Genomic DNA, 18,830 nt, shown 5'->3' with positions numbered 1-18,830 from the left:
TGGGCACCCTAGTGCTCAACCTGCGCCACTCCAGCTGTTGCGGAACTACAAGTCCCATGAGGCATTGCAAGACTGACAGTTAAACAAGCATGACTCCCAAAGGCAGAGGCATGATGGGACTTGTAGTTCTGCAACAGCTGGAGGGCCGCAGGGTGAGCACCCATGGCCGGGGAACCGGTCTCATCCAGAGTTTAGCAATAGTTTTCCGAGCAGAAAATAGTGTCTCCTGCATAAAAGTTTTGGTATATTTGTCAGTGTCAGCATCTGGAAAAATACCCAGTAGGCATGGTTTGGAGTCTAGGGTCAGCAGAGATCCCATATTGTCATGAAGAAAATCTACCACTTGTTTCCAGAAGCCCTGTATGTAGGGGCAGGACCACAGGAGGTGGTAGAATGTGCCTGTTTCTCGACTACATTATAGACATGTGGAGGGTTGTCCCTGGGTGAATTTCTCTATTCTTATAGGTGTGAGGCATGCGCGGTGTAGGATGTATGTTTGGGTCAGTCTGCCAGACAGCTTGGGTGAGACAGCTTTGCATGCGCCCAATGCTTCACTCCAGTCCTCGTCTTCCAGGATTCCTGGGTCTCCTTCCCTCTCTTGATTTTATATTGTAACCTATTTTAGTGGATGAGGGAGTATGAAGCATATTATAGGATATGGATATTAATTTCTGGGGATCTACAATTTTGACTATAGCCATTATAGGATTACAAGTAGGGTTAGGTAATGATTCTGGAAACTGGGAGCGAATTGCATGTCGGACCTGTAGAAATCGGAAAAACATGCGATTCGAGAGGGCAAATTCTAGTTTTAAACTATGGAATATTTTTGGTTATTTTTTTTATTATCTTTTTTTTTTTACTAGTAGTGATAGCGATCAGCGACTTATAGCGGGACTGCAATATTGTGGTGGCCAGTCAGACACTAACTGACACTTTTTGGGGACCAGTGACTCTAGTACAGTGATCAGTGCTAGAAATATGTCACTGTATAATGACACTGGCTGGGAAGGGGTTAAATAACAAGGGTGATTAAAGGGTTAACTATGTGCCTAGCTAGTGTGTTTGTGTACTATAGGAGGTGCTTTTACTAGGGGGAGACATGGATTCTTGTCCCTGATTTGCAGGAACACAGGATTTAAGTCTCCCCCTACTGACAGAACGGCAATCTGCCTTGTTCAGCTTCTGTGCTGAATGGTTGTATAATCACAGCGGGCCTGGGTCGCCAGCGGCGCGTGTGCGCACCCCAGACCCGGAAGTGTCAGATCACGTACTAGGTACCTGATCCGGCGCAGCAGTGCCCCCTTGCCACTGTATAAGTTATACAAGTTTTAGGGTCTTGGAAATCTTCCTATAGCCCTAGGCCATCTTTATGTAGAGCAGCATTTCTTTTTTTCAGATCCTCAGAGAGTTCTTTGCCATGAGGTGCCATGTTGAACTTCCAGTGACCAGAATGAGTGAGAGCGATAACACCAAATTTAACACACCTGCTCCCCATTCACACCTGAGACCTTGTAACACTAACGAGTCACATGACACCAGGGAGGAAAAATGGCTAATTGGGCCCAATTTGGACATTTTCACTTAGGGGTGTACTCACTTTTGTTGCCAGCGGTTTAGACATTAATGGCTGTGTTGGGTTATTTTGAGGGGACAGCAAATTTACACTGTTATACAAGCTGTACACTCACTACTTTACATTGTAGCAAAGTGTCATTTCTTCAATGTTGTCACATGAAAAGATATAATAAAACATTTACAATTTACTTATAGAACTCACCTTTAAGATGTTGCAGCTCTACATCCAAGCTTTCAATGTTGGAGTCACAAAACTCCAAGTTCTCAATAGTTTCTGCTCTTGTTTCCTCATCTTGCTCTTCATCCTCGAGCATCAAACAAAGCTCTTCTCGAGTTTTCCTGTAGATCTCCAATTCCTGTTCTACATCTTCAATCTTCAATAGTAAGAAAGGACAAGGCTGATCTTTGTCCATTTCTTCCAAGTCTTCTGCTGTGTCAGCTTCATCTGGAGCACTGGAAATTGAGAAACTGTCATAAGGGCTTTCATTCAGTAAGGTTTCCTGTCTTTGTACTGGTCTTGGAGATGGAGTATTTCTTTGACTGCTTGGTGGGGGTAATGGAGCAGGTCTGGAAGGTTTCAGGGATTGAACCGGGGGTGTATTTTCCACATACTCCCTTCTATACGAATTCTGTCTTGGTGGAACTAAATATGATGTACTAGAACCTGAAGATGTATTAGCTCTCTGTTGAGGACGTGGAGGAGGAGGCCGCAAAGTTCTCTTCTTTTCAGGAGATTTTTGCACTCTGGACTGCTGTGGTGACCCCCGGATAATGTCGGTTTCAGAGTTGAAATCCAGGATAGAAAAATGCCGGGAGACCTTACTATTACCATTCGTCTTTGGATTTGAGACGCTTTTTTCAAACTGAGAAAGCTGTTCGGAAAGCTTGGAGTCTAAATCAATCAAATCAGACCCACTGCTGCCTCTACGTTCATTATTAGCTGGGCTGTCCCGACTAGTTGGCCATGGAGTTGACCAAGAACTTCTGTTACCATGCTTGTCTTTTGTGCTAGAAGAAGCTTTTGTCTTTTGCCTATGGTCCTCCACCCAGTGAACCAAGTCTTGAAGAGGAAGACTGTTTTTCCTATTCTTTTTTTTTGACCTTTCATTAGTGTTGTTTTGAAGACGAATCTCTTCAGTCATCATGGAAAATGCCTTTTTAGAAAACCATTTTTCTTGTGACCCATTTGAAACACATGACCTCTTCCTTCTGTCTTCATTCACCAATGAAGTTGAATTATGTTCTTTGGACCTTTGCATAACAGTTTGTGATGTTGGAGGACTGCATAATTTATTCTGTGGGCGAGGAGGTAGCTGGGGTTTTGAAGAAGCATGGTTTGTGTCACATTCACTTTGCATAATTCCATTGTTGCTTTTTACATAGGGTTCTTGACTTTGCCTTTTCTCCTGGGCATCATTAGATGTGGACTGTGGACTGTCCTCTATGTGAACGTCCCAATAGTGGGGATCTGTTGCAGGTTGTTCATAGGAAGAGGACATGTCAAGATAACTTATTGGAGTTTGCAAAACTGAATTCTTTTCAGATTCAATCAGTTGTTCCTCCTGAGAAGACTTTTCTGTAGTCTCAAATTTTACAAATCTGTAAGGGAAGATCCCCCTATTTCCATACAACTCACCCTCCAGCCACCCATCCTCCATTGTTTTAATAATACGAATTCTGTCTCCAACATCAAAGTCCAGTTCCCGTTGCTCCATAGCCTGGAACCTATAAAGGGCAATGGCAAAAGTACCATCTTCTTCTTCCTCTGATATAATTTTATCTGTGTCCTTTTGATGTTCTATGTGGAACTGGGCTATTTCCATTTCCTTTTCATGACCAAACTCGTTTCTATCATTAGTGAATTGGACACTGTCCACAACTCGTAAAGGGTTCAAGAGTTCCACAAAACCTTCTGGGAAAATTCCTCTTCTTCCATTCAGCTCCCCCTCAAACCAGCCGGGTTCTGGGACTCCAGTGATTATGATGAGGTCTCCTTCCCGGAAATCGAGTTCCTCTTCCAGCTGTGCAGAAAGGCCCAATATTGCCCGGGCTTGCCCAATGGCATAACTCGGCAGCTCTATAGCCAGATTCTGGCAAAGCTGGCGGCTTTTGGAGGACAGGAAGAATTCCTGGACACAGGAAAGGGGAAAGAACCCTCTGGAGCCCCAACAGTTCCTTCCTTGTAACCAACTCGAAGCCAGAGAGCCTTCCAGCACCACCAGATCTCCTGGGAAAAATTAAAAATAGTAACGATTAGTACCAAATTGAAGTTAAACATAAAATCCATACACAGTATTTATTAAAGGAAAACTGTAATGGTTTTGGTTAAACATTTGCTTGTAAAAGTGTACTGCATGTAAACCTTCAGATCATAAATATACAGTACCTTGAAAAAGTATTCATACCCCTTGAAATTTTCCACATTTTGTCATGTTACAACCAAAAATGTAAATGTATTTTATTGTTATTTTATGTGATAGACCAACACAAAGTGGCAGTTAGGGGTATCAGAGTAAAGGGGGCTGAATACAAATGCATGCCACACTTTTCACATATTTGTAAAAAAATTGAAAACCATTTATCATTTTCCTTCCACTTCACAATTATGTGCTAGTTTGTGTTGGTCTATCACATAAAATACATTTACATTTTTGGTTGTAACATGACAAAATGTGGAAAATTTTAAGGGGTATGAATACTTTTTCAAGGCACTGCATGTGTTCACCCACTAATAGGGAACGTGAGCTGGGTTTAGACCGTCGTGTGACAGGTTAGTTTTACCCTACTGATGATGTGTTGTCACAATAGTAATCGTTCCCAGTACGAGAAGAACCGCACGTTCAGACATTTTGTGTATGTGCTTGGCTGAGGATCCAATGGGACGAAGCTACCATCTGTGGGATTATAACTGAACGCCTCTAAGTCAGAAGCCCCCCTAAAGGTGACAATGCTGCAGTGCCATGGAGCTCAGGTTGGCCTGGGATAGCCAGTCCCCCCCCCACCCCTACAGCAGGGTGGGGGGCCGGCGTGTAGGGCTGCTCGCCTTCAGACTGGAGTGTGGACAGACGCAGGCCACCTCTCTCCCAGAGGGTGGATGAAAGCAGGCCACCCCTCTCCTGGAGTGCAGCGCATGCTCATGGGGAACCTGGTTCTAAATCATTTGTAAATTACCTGATTCTCCATTAACTCATCCCCCACAGTTATTACCTTTTGTATTCCTTGACCTCCCTTTTAGATTGTAAGCTCTAACGAGCAGGGCCTTCTGTATGACAACTGTACTGTCTGCCGTCATGTTGTAAAGTGCTGTGCAAACTGCTGGAGCTATATAAATCCTGTATAATGATAAGAATATATAGTAGCTGACTGAAACGTTTGTATTTTGTTGGGAATTTTTGTATGAAATTGGCAGCAGGTCCTTGATATTTTTTTAATTTTGGTACAGGCAGTGGCGCCTGGTGCTTCATCGGTCAGGGGGCAGTAAACAAACCTGAGACATCTATACCCCCGCCCCCAGTCGCTACAGCCCGCCACCCTACACCAACCCAACTCGCCCATTGATCGCCACATGCCCCATTCAGGTCTCGGCTGCGGCTTCCCCCTCTGTCTCCTCCGTGTTTCAGTGGTCGCTGCTTCTCTTCCTGGCCAATTGGGTCTTCGAACTGCCAGCCAATGGGGTCTCAGGACCTGCTTCCTGATTGGCCAGGAGGAAAAGCAGGAAGACATTAGCGAATATTGGATTGGCTAATGTCACACAACTGGGTGGCCTTGAGCCCACCCTTTTCTGAAGCCAATTTTTTTTTTTCTGAAGCCAATTTTCTGAAGCCTCAGGCTCTAATCATGTGCTTCAAAAAAAAAAAAAAAAAAAAAAAAAAACCTATTTGAAAGCCATGCATCCGGCGCCCTGCATGAAGATTAGGGTCCGAGCGCATGGATTGGTGGGGGGGGGAGGGTTCCCGGCCCCTAATGGACAGGCCGCCACTGAGTACAGGCTTGCAGAACTTAGTTCTAGGTGGCTAAGGTTTTCTCTCCATACCTCCATGGAGCTTCCACTAACTTTATTTGTAATAGCCGCATTGGCTAGATTCTTATATAGACAAAAGATTGTAATCACTTATTATATTTACCATCAAGCGAATAAGTGAGTTAGAGAAATCGCCAAAACAAGAATTACTTGTGTCCTCTCTGTTTTAGTAGGATATTTAGTACAGTATGTCCGTGTTTTAAAAATGATGATCCTAAATACCTTTTTTTGCACAGCTCCTCTGTCCAGTCACATGACCTCCCTCTGCTGGCTGACATCAGTGGGGAATCTCAGCCCCTCCCACTGCTTTTCTTAGATGGAGAAAGGAGAGCGGAGGGAGATCACGTGACCACACAGAGGTGCTGTGCAAAAAGGTATTTAGGATTATAATTTAAAAGAAACACACAAACTGAACTTTATAGCTTTCTAAAGAAGGAAGGATACAAGGAATTCGGTTATGTGACTTTACAACCTCTTTAGACTCAAAAGCAAATACTTATTATATTTCAGTTTTCCAATTCCTAGATGTGGTGGCTGCATTCATTTTCTTTTTAGGCTTTCTTTCCTTCATCTTCACCTGGTAATCTGACCAGCAAGTCTGTTGCTTTTCAACAGAGCAGGCTATGCTGCAGATGTAGCAATTAGAGGGTTGAGGCAAACCATTTACCACTGACAGGGGTGCTTACAATGATCAATTTATATTTAAGCAAAACCTTTACCCTAAAAGGAAAAAACTGTTTGCTATTACTGCTTATATTGTATTAGCTGGAGTTCAGCTTCAATGTGTTAGTGTATCTAAATCTGCTAGTACATCTAACACTTCCCTCCTCCAGACTGGCAATACTGTTGTCCAGAGGGGCCTCCATTTCTCCTTCATCCAGAGTAAGGGGGAACTCTAATACAGGAGGATAATGGTCAGATCACCAGGTGAAAACAGAGTAAAAAACATTAAAAAAAAGAAAACTAATGGAGACCCCACATCTAATGATTGGTAAGCTGCAAAATATTCAACTTTTGGTTTTAGGTTTAATTCCGCTTTAAGTTCTATTTTACATCTACCTGGTTTTAAACCGTTTACATATGTGTTTTTTTCACTATCCATTTACAATCTTTGACAAATAAACCTTTAGCCCGGGTTCACACTGATGCGGAGCGAGACACCGCATGCAACGGCAGCACATTCCTGTGCGAATTACATCCGCTGTATCTGGGGTGCGATTTGAGACATAGATTTGCATGGCTCAAATTGCACCGCATTCGTACCAAACTCGTACACGACCCTTTTTTTTTGTCCGCACCAGAATCAGTTTGCAAGAGTGTTCACATCCATGCGATCCGATTCTGCAAATCGCACTGCGTTTTGCAAATCGATTTTGAGGCGTCGTTATGTTAACATACACTCCGCAATCGGTTCGCATATAAGGGTTGCGATTTTGATGTGGTGCGGAATCTGCATTGAATTCGCACCACATGTAGTGTGAACCGAGGCTTAATATATAACAAACAGTTCCCAGAGCACCCCCTCAAGTTATCTAAGGAGACAGCATAGCAGACAAGCTTGCTTTGCAACTCCCTTTGCCTAATACAGAGGTCTCCGAACTGTTAGCCTGGGGATGGATGCAGCCCTTTGTTTGCCTTTATCTGACCCTTGGAGCCCTATTTCATTCACAGACACCAACAATGGGGCACTATTCCTTCCACTGACACCCATAATGGGGCACCATTCCTTCCACTGACACCAATGATGGCGCACTATTCCCCCCACTGACACTAATGATGGGGCACTATTCCCCCCACTGACACTAATGATGGGGCACTATTTCTTCCGCTGACATCAAAGATAGGGCATGGTTTACTCCCACTGTCCACAGTCCGGACCCCCTAAAGTCTATAGGACAGCAAGGACTGGTCCTTTGTGAAAAAAGTTTGGAGACCCCCAATCTAATAGAATCCCCCAGCAGTGCCCTCTGTAAACGGACGAATCACTGCTGCGAATGCCCACAGAAGATCTTCAAAGCAAGGACTTCTTTAAGAAAGGTGGAATAGGAATCATATTATTCAAAATGATGTAAAATCAGACTACAGGTCTGCTGATTTGAGAGAAGACGGTATACGGCTTGGTTCACATATATGCAAAACGGATGCACTTTCAATCGCATCCGATTCGCATATGTGAATCGGCTCGGCTTTCAAAAGGAGCCACATGTCGGGGGCGGGGCTGCAGTAAGTTTCTGAAAAGGGTCCTGTGCGATTTTAGGTCCAGTTCAGGTGCGACTTCAAGTAAAAATTTGCACCTGAACCGGCGAACAAAACCGCATCGGACTCCGGACTGCAGTGTGAACCTAGCCTAATATAATAACAAAAATATGATGCAAATCTTAGATTGCAAGCTCTTACGAGCAGGGCCCGCCAATTCCTCCTGTACTGAATTGTAACTGTACTATCTGCCCTCATGTTGTGAAGCGCTGCGCAAACTGTTGGCGCTATATAAATCCTGTATAATAATAAAACAAAGCATAAAATATGTCTGATCCAAAAGATAAGCAGCGCTCACAGGGTCTGAAAAGTGGACGCTCAGTGATGAGGTTTATTTCAATGTTTTGACAAGGCGCAAGCTTGTCTTTCCCAGGACAATTTAAAAAAAAAAATATTCAATTTTTCAAGAATGTTAATTTACAAATAATAAAAAAAAAAATGAAAAATACCCTAACTTAAAGTGATTGTAAAGCTTTGTTTATTAAAAAGATAAATAAATAAATAACAAACATATTTATTTATGTTTAAGTGTGTTTAAGTTAAATATTCATACTTACCTTTACTGTACAGCTCGTTTTGCACAGAGTGGCCCCAATCCTCGTCTTCTGGGGTCCCTCTGCGGCTCCTCCCCACATCAGATAACCCCCTAGTAGAAGCACTCTCCCTGGGGGGGTTAACCTTGCGGGTACACTCCCGAGTCCAGCATTTGGCGTCCATAGAGGCTGAATGTATGACTCGCCCCCCCCCCCCCCCCATCATTGGATTTGATTGACATAAGCGGGAGCCAATGGCTGCTCTGCTATCAATCTATCCAACCAAGAACCGAGAAACCACGGGAGAGGAAGAGCGCGTCCCCGCCAGATGAAGTTCCAGGGCTCAGGTAAGTAAAACAGGGGGGGGCTGGGGGGCTGGTCACTGCCAGGTGTTTTTTCACCTTAATGCATAGGATTTACAACCCCTTTAAAGTAGGACTATAGGCAAAACTTTTTTAAACCCCATTATGGATAGAGTCAGTGAGAGTTATAACCCCTGTCAGATTTTTTTTTTTTTTCACCATCTGTGTCCCATTGCAGAGATTCCCTTCACTTCCTGTCCAACAGTCAACACAGGAAGTGAGAGGAAATCCCTGCAAATTAAAGGGAAACTCTTGGGGACCCCCCAGGTCACCAGCACTAGTGTCCCTATTGGAAGATTTCCCCTCTATTACTTTTCTGGGGACAACCCAAAATTTGGGATTTTAATTTACATTCACTTTCAATGATAATGGTAAAAAGGACAAATGGAGAGGATGAATCTCCTTAACGGGGGGGCACAGACAGCAATAAAAACGGACAGACGTTCTAATACCTTTCTACTCTACCCAATACAAAAAAAAAAAAAGAAGTTTTGCCTTTAGTTATACTTTAACAACATTTACTAAAGCAATCGATGTGTATGGCAAAGGGTTGCAGCTTCTAATAGTTTTTTTTTTTATTCTTTTCTCCTATTTGACATCTGTGATGCTGGCCATACACTATACGAGAAATCGTTCAAACTCCTTTTCGATAAACAAATTTTGTCATCACGCAATGACCGAATTTTAAACGATAAATTGTTCGATGGACATTTTTTCATTTGTTTTGTCACCTATACTTTTTGCAAACAGTTCAGACATTTATTGTTCGTTCGGCAGAATTTTCTAACCTGTTCCTTCGACTTTTCGGCACTGAAAAGTTACAACCGATTTTTTATTTTTGCACCATTAACTGGACAGAAAAAAAAAAACGAACGTGCGGTCCAAAATGACAGATTTTCGAACGATTTTTCAGCTAGCGTATGGCCGGGTGACAAGGTAAGAGTACAACTGGGGACAAAAACACAATGTTGTCACTGCAGAACAGGAAGAGCCCAAACAAGGACTATATGGCGGGATCGCCAGCTATCATGTTCATGCATTCTGCAGATATAAAAGCATTGAAAATTATTTTTGTAGTGACATGAACAGGTTTATATGATATTTTGGTGATTGGATTGATATACACTAGGATGAGGCATGGGGCATGCTGGAACGTTTTACAATTCATATTTTTTGGCACCTAAAGCCCCCCGTGCCCATCAGCCTACAAAGAGGGCACTTACCATCACAAGCCTGGCTTTAATCTAGGGTGCAGGCAGCTCAGTATCTACATTTCTAGTAATTAGACTAGCTGTCAAGCACAGTATTTAATTAATTTTGAATAAATAAATTCAATTAAATAGTGTTTTTTTTTTATATGTATGTCTGGAATGTTTTTATGAGATACAGAGATAACATTTCTCCATATACTCCAAATATAACAACAACCACTGCAATATACAAGAAAACAAAAAGTAAATACTTTTATAGAACGGTGCGATAGAAAAGGTTACCCAAGGGCACCCTCTGCTGGTTAGGTCAAGGAACAACAATTCAGGTATTTTTCTACAAAAACACACATACAGTGGGGTTTATTTACTAAAGCTTGAGTGCAGAATTAGTCACAATTCTGCATAGAAATCAGTTTCCAGGTTTTATTGCCGAAGCTTAATTGAACAAGCTGAGGTTAGAAGCCGATTGGTTTCTATGTAGAAATGTGAATAATTTAGCACTCTTTAGCTTTAGTAAATAAACCCCAGTATGTCAACAATAACTTTATAGCAACCTTTCTATACTTTTTTTTTTTTAACCCTAGAGGAACCCTTGAAAAAAAATATTTCAGGTTTCAGGAAGTCCTTGCTAAAAAAAAAAATTGATATACTGCTCTAGGAAAAATGAGTATGATCAGTAAGTTGTGTAAAGTTTAAAATCAAATCATAATAAATGTATCATACCTAGAGTATTTGACACTCAAAGCAAGGTCACATTACAACAACCCCCCTGCCCTGTATAACAAAATTAATCTTAATATAAAATCAATAGTAAAAAGTCAAATCTACTACTGGTCAGTGGATAAGTGGCCCTTACATTGGTCAGGAGTAGAAATGCCCCTTTACATTGCTGCTCAGTATAGAGCCCCCTTACCTTGGTGATAGGTGAAGCAGTGGCCCCTTACATGGATGGTCTATATAGTGCCCCCTTACCTTGGTGATAGGGGAAGCAAAGGCCCCTTACATGGATGGTCAGTATAGTGCCCCCTTACCTTGGTGATAAGTAAAGCAATGGCCCCTTACACAGATGGTCCATATAGTGCCCCCTTACCTTGGTGAAAAGTGAAGCAACTGCCCCTTACACAGATGGTCTATATAGTGCCCCCTTACCTTGGTGATAGGTGAAGCAGTGCCCCCTTACCTTGGTGATAGAGGAAGCAAAGGCCCCTTACAGAGATGGTCCGTATAGTGCCCCCTTACCTTGGTGATACATGGAAGTAGTGGCCCCTTACACAGATGGTCTATATAGAGCCCCCTTACCTTGGTGATAGGTGAAGCACTGGCCCCTTACATGGATGGTCAGTATAGTGCCCCCTTACCTTGGTGATAGGGGAAGCAAAGGCCCCTTACACAGATGGTCCGTGTAGAGCCCCCTTACCTTGGTGATACATGGAAGTAGTGGCCCCTTACACAGATGGTCTGTATAGTGCCCCCTAACCTTGGCGATAGGTGAAGCAGTGGCCCTTTACACAGATGGTCTGTATAGGGCCCCCTTCCATTAGCGATAAGTGAAACAATGGCCCCCTTACACGGATGGTCAATACAGTGCCCCCTTACCTTGATGATAAGTGAAGTACTGGCCCCTTACACAGATGGTCTGTATAGTGCCCCCTTACATTAGTGATGAGTAGAAAAACCTCCTTACATTGGTGGCCATTGCAGAAGCACGATAACTCCGCCAACTACTCAAGGATCACCTAGCAGCCGCTGGAGCCGTGTGTGTTCCCCCAGAGTGGCACAACAAGCATGGGACCTAGTTTGCCGTAGATCAGTGTCACGAGTTTCCGTGGTGTGGGCGGACTGGTCACCAGCATTATAACAAGCAGTGATGCTCTGGGGCCAGGGCACACAGTGTCATTCCTTGCTATGGTGTTGGTGGCCAACCACACATAATGGTGATCTAAGGCAGGTGAAATGCAGGGCCACCCCAAGCATTCAGGAGAGGATGGAAGTCTACCTTTCCCAGACCTGTGCCACCTCCTATCCTCTGCGGTGCTGCTGGAGTCAAAAGGTAGGCCCCTGAAGTGAGGAAGGGAATGTGGGGGATGGGGGGATACACTGATTGGAATACTCTGATGTAAGGGAGGGGGAACCTCTGACGTGAAGGTGGTTGTATCATTGTCCCAGGCTCAGGTTTCCCATTGATTGGGGGGTCTGGGGGAAGTAGACTGAGTGTGTGTGTGTGTGTGTGTGTGTGTGTGGGGGGGGGGGGTGACTCTGATGTGAAGGAATGGGGTGATTGTGACGTGAAAGTAATTTCATCAAGGAGGTTGTACGTAATATTTCAATTTTTTACATATACTGGGGTGCCTCGGAATTTATTTTTCCTATTTTTGAACGGTGCCACGACTAAAAAAGTATATATGTTATTATACACTTCTCTGGAGGAACCCTGGCTGGAATAGCCTGCTCTACAGTAAAGGAAACAACCAACTTTATAAGGCTATCCTGAATCCAAAAGTCCTTCCATTGGGAAGTGTAATTAAATATCTAGAGATCACTGTGGTCCCATCTGCAGATTTTTCAGCCATTTAAAAAATATCAGCTAATAACGAAAGACTCATCATATATGGGCTGCCAAAAACAGAACAAAGACATTTTGCTGTCTTCTGGACCTCTACAAAGACTCCAAAACACATGTCCATGAGCTGTGCCGTCCTCTACACTGGGATCAATTAACTTTATAGTTTGTTAGGATTTGTTTACATGGTGGAAACGCTCCATAACAACGTTACCCAAACTGTGCCCCAAGGCTACCATTCTAGGTCCCTGTGGTCTGGCAATTCCAAACTTCCTTATGTTCATTAAAGTGGTTGTAAAACCAAAGATTTTCTACATTTTGTCATGTTACAACCAAAAACGTAAATGTATTTTATTGGGATTTTATGTGATAGACAAAGTGGCACATAATTGTGAAGTGGAAGAAAATGATAAATGGTTTTCAACATTTTTTTACAAATAAATATATGAGAAGTGTGGTGTACATTTGTATTCAGCCCCCCGGAGTCAATACTTTGTAGAACCCCCTTTCACTGCAATTACAGCTGCAAGTCCTTTTGGGGATGTCTCTACCAGCTTTGCACATCTAGAGAGGGACATTTTTGCCCATTCTTCTTTGCAAAATAGCTCAAGCTCTGTCAGAACAGATATAGAGCGTCTGTGAACAGCAATTTTCAAGTCTTGTCACAGATTCTCATTTGGATTTAGGTCTGGACTTTGACTGGGCCATTGTAACACATGAATATGCTTTAATCTAAACTATTCCATTGTAGCTCTGGCTGTATGTTTAGGTTTGTTGTCCTGCTGGAAGGTGAACTTCCGCGCCATTTGCAGACTAACAGGTTTTCTGTATTTGGCTCCATCCATCTTCCCATCAACTCTGACCAGCTTCCCTGTCCCTGCTGAAGAAAAGGATCCCCACAACATGATGCTGCCACCACCATGTTTCACGGTGGGGATGGTGTGTTTAGGGTGATGTGCAGTGTTCGTTTTCCGCCACACATAGTGTTTTACTTTTAGGCCAAAAAGTACAATTTTGGTCTCATCTGACCAGAGCACCTTCTTCCACATGTTTGCTGTGTCCCCCACGTGGCTTCTCGCAAACTTCAAACAGGAGTTCTTATGGATTTCTTTCAACAATGTCTTTCTTCTTGTCACTCTTGCCTACAGGCCAGATTTGTGGAGAGCACGACTAATAGTTGTCCTGTGGACAGATTCTCCCACCTGAGCTGTGGATCTCTGCAGCTCCTCCAGAGTTACCATGGGCCTCTTGGCTGCTTCTCAGATTAATGCTCTCCTTGCCCGGCCTGTCAGTTTAGGTGGAGGTCTTGGTAGGTTTGCAGTTGTGTCATACTCTTGATTGTGGCTTTTTGCAGGTAATTTATCGGGGTGATGGCAGGTGTTGGAATATTGAAGCGCATTATTTCTATTATTACATTGTAATATAGAATGAAATAGTTCAACTCTCCATAATGCAGAATGTGCCACCAGATGTGTTTTGTCCCTTGCCACAGCGACTGCCACCAGAAGCGTTTTGCCACATCTCCTGCCACCAGAAGCGGATTGTCCCTTGCCACGTCACTTGCCATAAGATGCAGCTTGTCATTTGCCACATAACCTGCCACCACATGAAGACTGTCACTGCAGTGGTGGCAGCACAGGCGTGCACATTAGTTCAGAGGCAGGCCTGGAGTAGTATTGGGTAGTGAGCGCGGAAGAGCGGTGATGAAGGCGGGCGGTTAGAGATGATCTCATCTATCTGCTCGCTCACCTCATCTTTAACAGTGTAGTGGCCCCACTGTAAGGGTGGAGCGGCTGTGATGCGGGTGGCGAGAGATGATGTCATCTCTCTGCTCGCTCTGCAGCCGCACGTCAGACAGTGCAGCCTTCGCGGCCCGGCTGCAAACAGGCCACGGTCCGGAAGTGGGCTACGGCCCGGGGGTTGATGACCCCTGCTATAGAGGGATATGCTTTGTTCATATTTCATGTCTGAGGTTTACAACCACTTTAAATATCATATAAGCTCAATGAGCATGTGAAGTTGTGATGTCATATGTGATGAATGGTGTAACCCCAGACAACAGAAAGACGTTGACGATACAAATTCCAACACTGCTGCTAGAAATTGGTGGACAATGATGTTGCAGAACGGGGATTTGAAGGTGATAATATATGGTTACCTCTCTGCAGAGACAGCGCTCCGGGCTCATGGGAGGTGAAATCGCTGATGGAGACATACAGTTTTTCTCCATGTTTCACAGATGGGATGTTCAGAGCTTCCACAAAACTGGCAGGAAATTGTCCTACAACCAAGGAAAGGACATTTTATTAAAAGTACAGTGAACATGAACTCCAAAAAAAGTAAAGATTTGCTACATTGTAGTGTACATTTGGACCCCATTCATACAAAAAAAAAAAAAACACCTGCCACACACTAGTCCACAGGGCTTTACTGTCCAGCACCTGTCAGTTTCGACTGCAGTGAAGGGGGTTGCGGTTCAATGCACAAAAGTGACACTTCATTGATGTCACTGTACAGCAGTGCATTTCATTGCTCTACTGTGATATGCAATCCTGTCCAGCATCCAGAATGTCTGCATTTTATTGCAGACCACTGCAGTGCAGGTCCTGCCTGCATTTCAGTGTGAATAGGACACACAGAAAACAATTGTTTTCTGTGTGTCCTAGCAGTGACCTGTATTTTTCAGTGTGGAAAAACATGGGTCACTGAACTAGTGTGAAATGTCAATTTTACCTAAGCAGTACACTGAAAAATCAACCTATTGTTTTGAAATTCCTCCTGAAAAAATAGCAGTGCATGTCCTGGTATGTGAGTGTGCCCAGGCACTCCTGTTTTTACAGCCCCATAATTGCAGTGGCGGCTGGTGCTCAAAATTTTTTGGGGGGGCGCAAACCAACTAAAAATTTCTGAAAAAAAAAAACACCATAAATTGCAGTCTCACTGTGCCCCATCAAATGCAGCCACTTGCCACTGTGCCCATCATATGCAGTCACTGTGCCCATCATATGCAGCCACTGTGCCCCATCAAATGCAGCCACTGTGCCCCATCAAATGCAGCCTCACTGTGACCCCCCACCCCCGCCTGCTGTCTGACTGGCACTTACCCTATCTTGGTGTCGGGTCAGGCAGTGGGTCAGGCAGTGGGTCAGGCGACGGTTCCAGTGTCCTCCATGCTTCCCGTGTGTTTCTTCTTCCCTTCTGCTAGGCGTCCAATAGGATCGCCTGTGTAATCAGCCAATCAGGTGACAGGTATTAGACCCACGCTTCCGGATTGGCGGAGAGGCGGTTCAGTGTTAGAAAAGCAAATATTCATTTGCTTTTATAACACACCTGGGTGGACTGCGAGTGCAATGCTCTGCGCTCCGAGTCCACCTTTTTTGAAGCCTATTAGAGCCGCTGTAATTTATGTGCCCGGCGTCTGAAAAGGGGCCGGATGCCTGAATAGGGGGTGGCCGCCATTCTACAGATAGGGGGGTGGCATGATAGAGAGGGCATATGTATATCTGCAATGTGAGATCTAATGTGTGTATATGCAATGTGAGATCTAAGGCGTGGCTATGTCTGTTTATGTCACTACTGTGTGCTAATTGTTCTCCTTGCTGGAGGATCTGACATGAGGAAGAAAAGCCCTGTCTCTACCTAGTGGCCCCCTCCGCACTGCAAGAGGTTAAATGCCCCTTCACTGTGGGAGGTATCAGCCCTATGTTATACTTGAGGATGTCACTGTGCAACTATGGCCTGGAACACCTTACAGAAGAGGCTTTGAAGGACCGGTCGCACGGATGGGGGAGTCTGCTAGAGCAAGGAGTAAGGTAATTATTACACAATATTCATCATCCCCCAGAGTTATCAAGCACTTAACCCTTGCATTGCAGGGGAAGGGGGGCCCCACTTCAAGAGTAGTTTTTGTTTTTAATTCTGAGAGTTGGGCTTTAAAAGAAAAGTGTGGGATTTCAAAATTATAAACAATCATACTCCCCTGGGTGGATTTAGTACCAGTCCGATGCTGCGTTTGTTCCGACACCTCTAAGACTGCGTATTGAACGATCAAAGACTGCTGATTACTCGCTTACCAGTTTCAGCGAGCAGAGAGCTGGTGACTGTCAGTCACCGGCTCTCTGCTCTTCCCCTCCAGCGCTCACTGGGCTGTACAGGGGGCGAGGTCATCTGGCTCCAGCTCTCAGAGGCGTGCTGAGAGGCTGAGCCAGTTGCTGACTGTCAGTCAACGGCTCTCTGCTCTTTCCCTCTTCCCCTCCAACACTCACCGGGCTGTATAAGGGGTGGGGTCACCTGGCTTCAGCGGTGTGCTGAGAGGCTGAGCCAGCTGCTGGTCAGGAATCTGGATGGATCCTGACGTTAAAGTATGGATCCCTCCAGAGTATGGACTGGCTCTGTGATGTCAGCCGACAGCGTATTTAGTTTGCTGTCAGATGAATCTGGGTTGCAGGACTGCAGAACTAAGTGCACTCGTATGATTCACAGGAGAAGTATGGCCAAAAGAGCTTTACCATACTTCCCTTTTAAGGTGATTGTAAGCATATTAGTGCACTTACAACACTGAGTACTGTCCATGATACTTTTTTTTTCTATTTTGACTAATAGTGACATTTTTTGGACAAGCTTTCAGGAAGTTCCCTTCTTTTTAGTCCAAGCACAGTACTCAAATATTACTCAATTATGGCTTGGAATAAGATGAAAAGAACAGCCAGTGTAAGGCTCTAGTCACACCTAGGCGATTTGAATTGTGTGTGTAATCACTGCGATTCTGCAGGCAATTTCAAATTGCGGCAAAACGCAGGATGCGTTTCCAATACCATTACTTCTTAATGGCACTCCGATTGCAATGCGATTTAGGCACGACTATCGCACGGCAAAATTGTGCAAACAAAATCACGCGACGCAAATTGCTCAAAAGAAGTTCCGGAACTTCTTTTGGACAACTTGTGTTCTGCGATTTTGTTTGTGGAATTGCAGCGTGTTATTCGCACCGGGATTGGGGTGCCATTAGGAAGTAATTTCATCGCAAACGCTTCCCGCGTTTTGCCACAATTTGGAACTGCAGGCAAAATCGCGCCGATTCAAATTGTCTAGGTGTGAATGGAGCCTAAAAAGGAGCACAGAAGCCTACACTTGATACCTTGATAACAGCCTTGATTTTTTTTTTCTTTTTGTAGCTGAACTCTGGGCACAAAAACATTCATTTAAATATATTTTTCAATAACTGCAAAGGACATTAAACCACTTTGTGTGCACCAAACGCCTTTTGCAAACCCAGATATCACCTTGAAAAATTTGCAGCGACATCATCACTGTGCTGTATATTGCCTGTGCAGACAGCAGAGCTGTGGGAGGGGCCCCAAATGGCTCCACCCACTACAGGCTTCCTGTAGAAAACTACAGCAGGGGCGGAGATTAGACCAGTCTCCCTGCACAAGGAGAGAGAGCAGCAGTGACCGGTCTTTATTACAGGAAGTTCCTACACAGAGGCAAAGCTTCACACTGGATTACTGCACAGATCTGGTATTTATACAATATTTGCTTATCCCAGAGTTCAGCTTTAAATAAATCCATTTGTATTTGCTCAAAGAAAAAAAAATTATATTTAGCATAGCATGAAACCTGATCAGTAATTAGCAGTAAAAGCCATATACACAAAATACTCTGAAGACAGAATATATTATTTTAGTATAAATACATTGTGAAGATTACCTGTGATCCCTTCTTTATTCCCCACCAACCAAAACTCATCGATCACGCTGAGAATTTCAATGACGTCCCCAGCAAAGAGCGTCAGTTCCTCGGACACACTGGGGCAGAAGTCAAAGATTGCACGAACTACTGAGCCCTCCTCCATCTCTGCAAGATACAGAAAAACACAATACTAAGTATAGTGATATTCTGGAACAGTCATACAGGTCATGTAATAGAAGGAGCGCAGTGTGACATATGTACATGTGTGCTATACAGGACAGATATACGGCCTATCCACATCACATTTAGTTGAGCCAAAATGAGCGCCAAACAAATCTTAGGGTTTCAAAGTCTTATTATTTCCACTGCACGACAGATTAGAAACTACTTAGAAATAAGAGGCTGACTTGGAGTTCCAGTGCCAAACTACAGTTCCTGCTGGTGAGAATCTGCATTCCAGGCTGGTTGGACCCAGTGGAGGATTAAGGTGGTCATGGGCCCCTAGGCTATTTTTTGTGTGGCCCCCTCCTAAGCATGCTTTACCAGAAAATAAATTATTTAGTGCCATGTGTAAAAGGTTAGACCTATATTACATGCCTCAAGTGCAACTCTCAGGTC

General features: G+C 44.0%; 1 protein-coding gene across 2 annotated transcripts in view; it reads right to left on the bottom strand.

Moving 5' to 3' along the window:
* DNMBP (dynamin binding protein) overlaps positions 1-18,830 on the bottom strand; it is a 170,110-nt gene that overhangs the window by 93,030 nt on the left and 58,250 nt on the right. For both annotated transcript variants that reach the window (XM_073595765.1, XM_073595764.1), the window contains exons 2-4: positions 18,231-18,377; positions 14,680-14,802; positions 1,781-3,805 (exon numbers count right to left, since the gene is read on the bottom strand). In XM_073595765.1, the coding sequence (XP_073451866.1) occupies positions 1,781-3,805; positions 14,680-14,802; positions 18,231-18,375 (2,293 nt within the window). In that variant the 5' untranslated portion in view covers positions 18,376-18,377. The remainder of the gene's footprint in view (positions 1-1,780; positions 3,806-14,679; positions 14,803-18,230; positions 18,378-18,830) is intronic.

The sequence above is a fragment of the Aquarana catesbeiana genome, linkage group LG08 (genome assembly GCF_042186555.1).
Source record: "Aquarana catesbeiana isolate 2022-GZ linkage group LG08, ASM4218655v1, whole genome shotgun sequence".
NCBI lineage: Eukaryota > Metazoa > Chordata > Amphibia > Anura > Ranidae > Aquarana > Aquarana catesbeiana.
The sequence above is the reverse complement of the archived record's forward strand: the minus strand, read 5'-3'. Positions and strand labels throughout refer to the sequence as shown.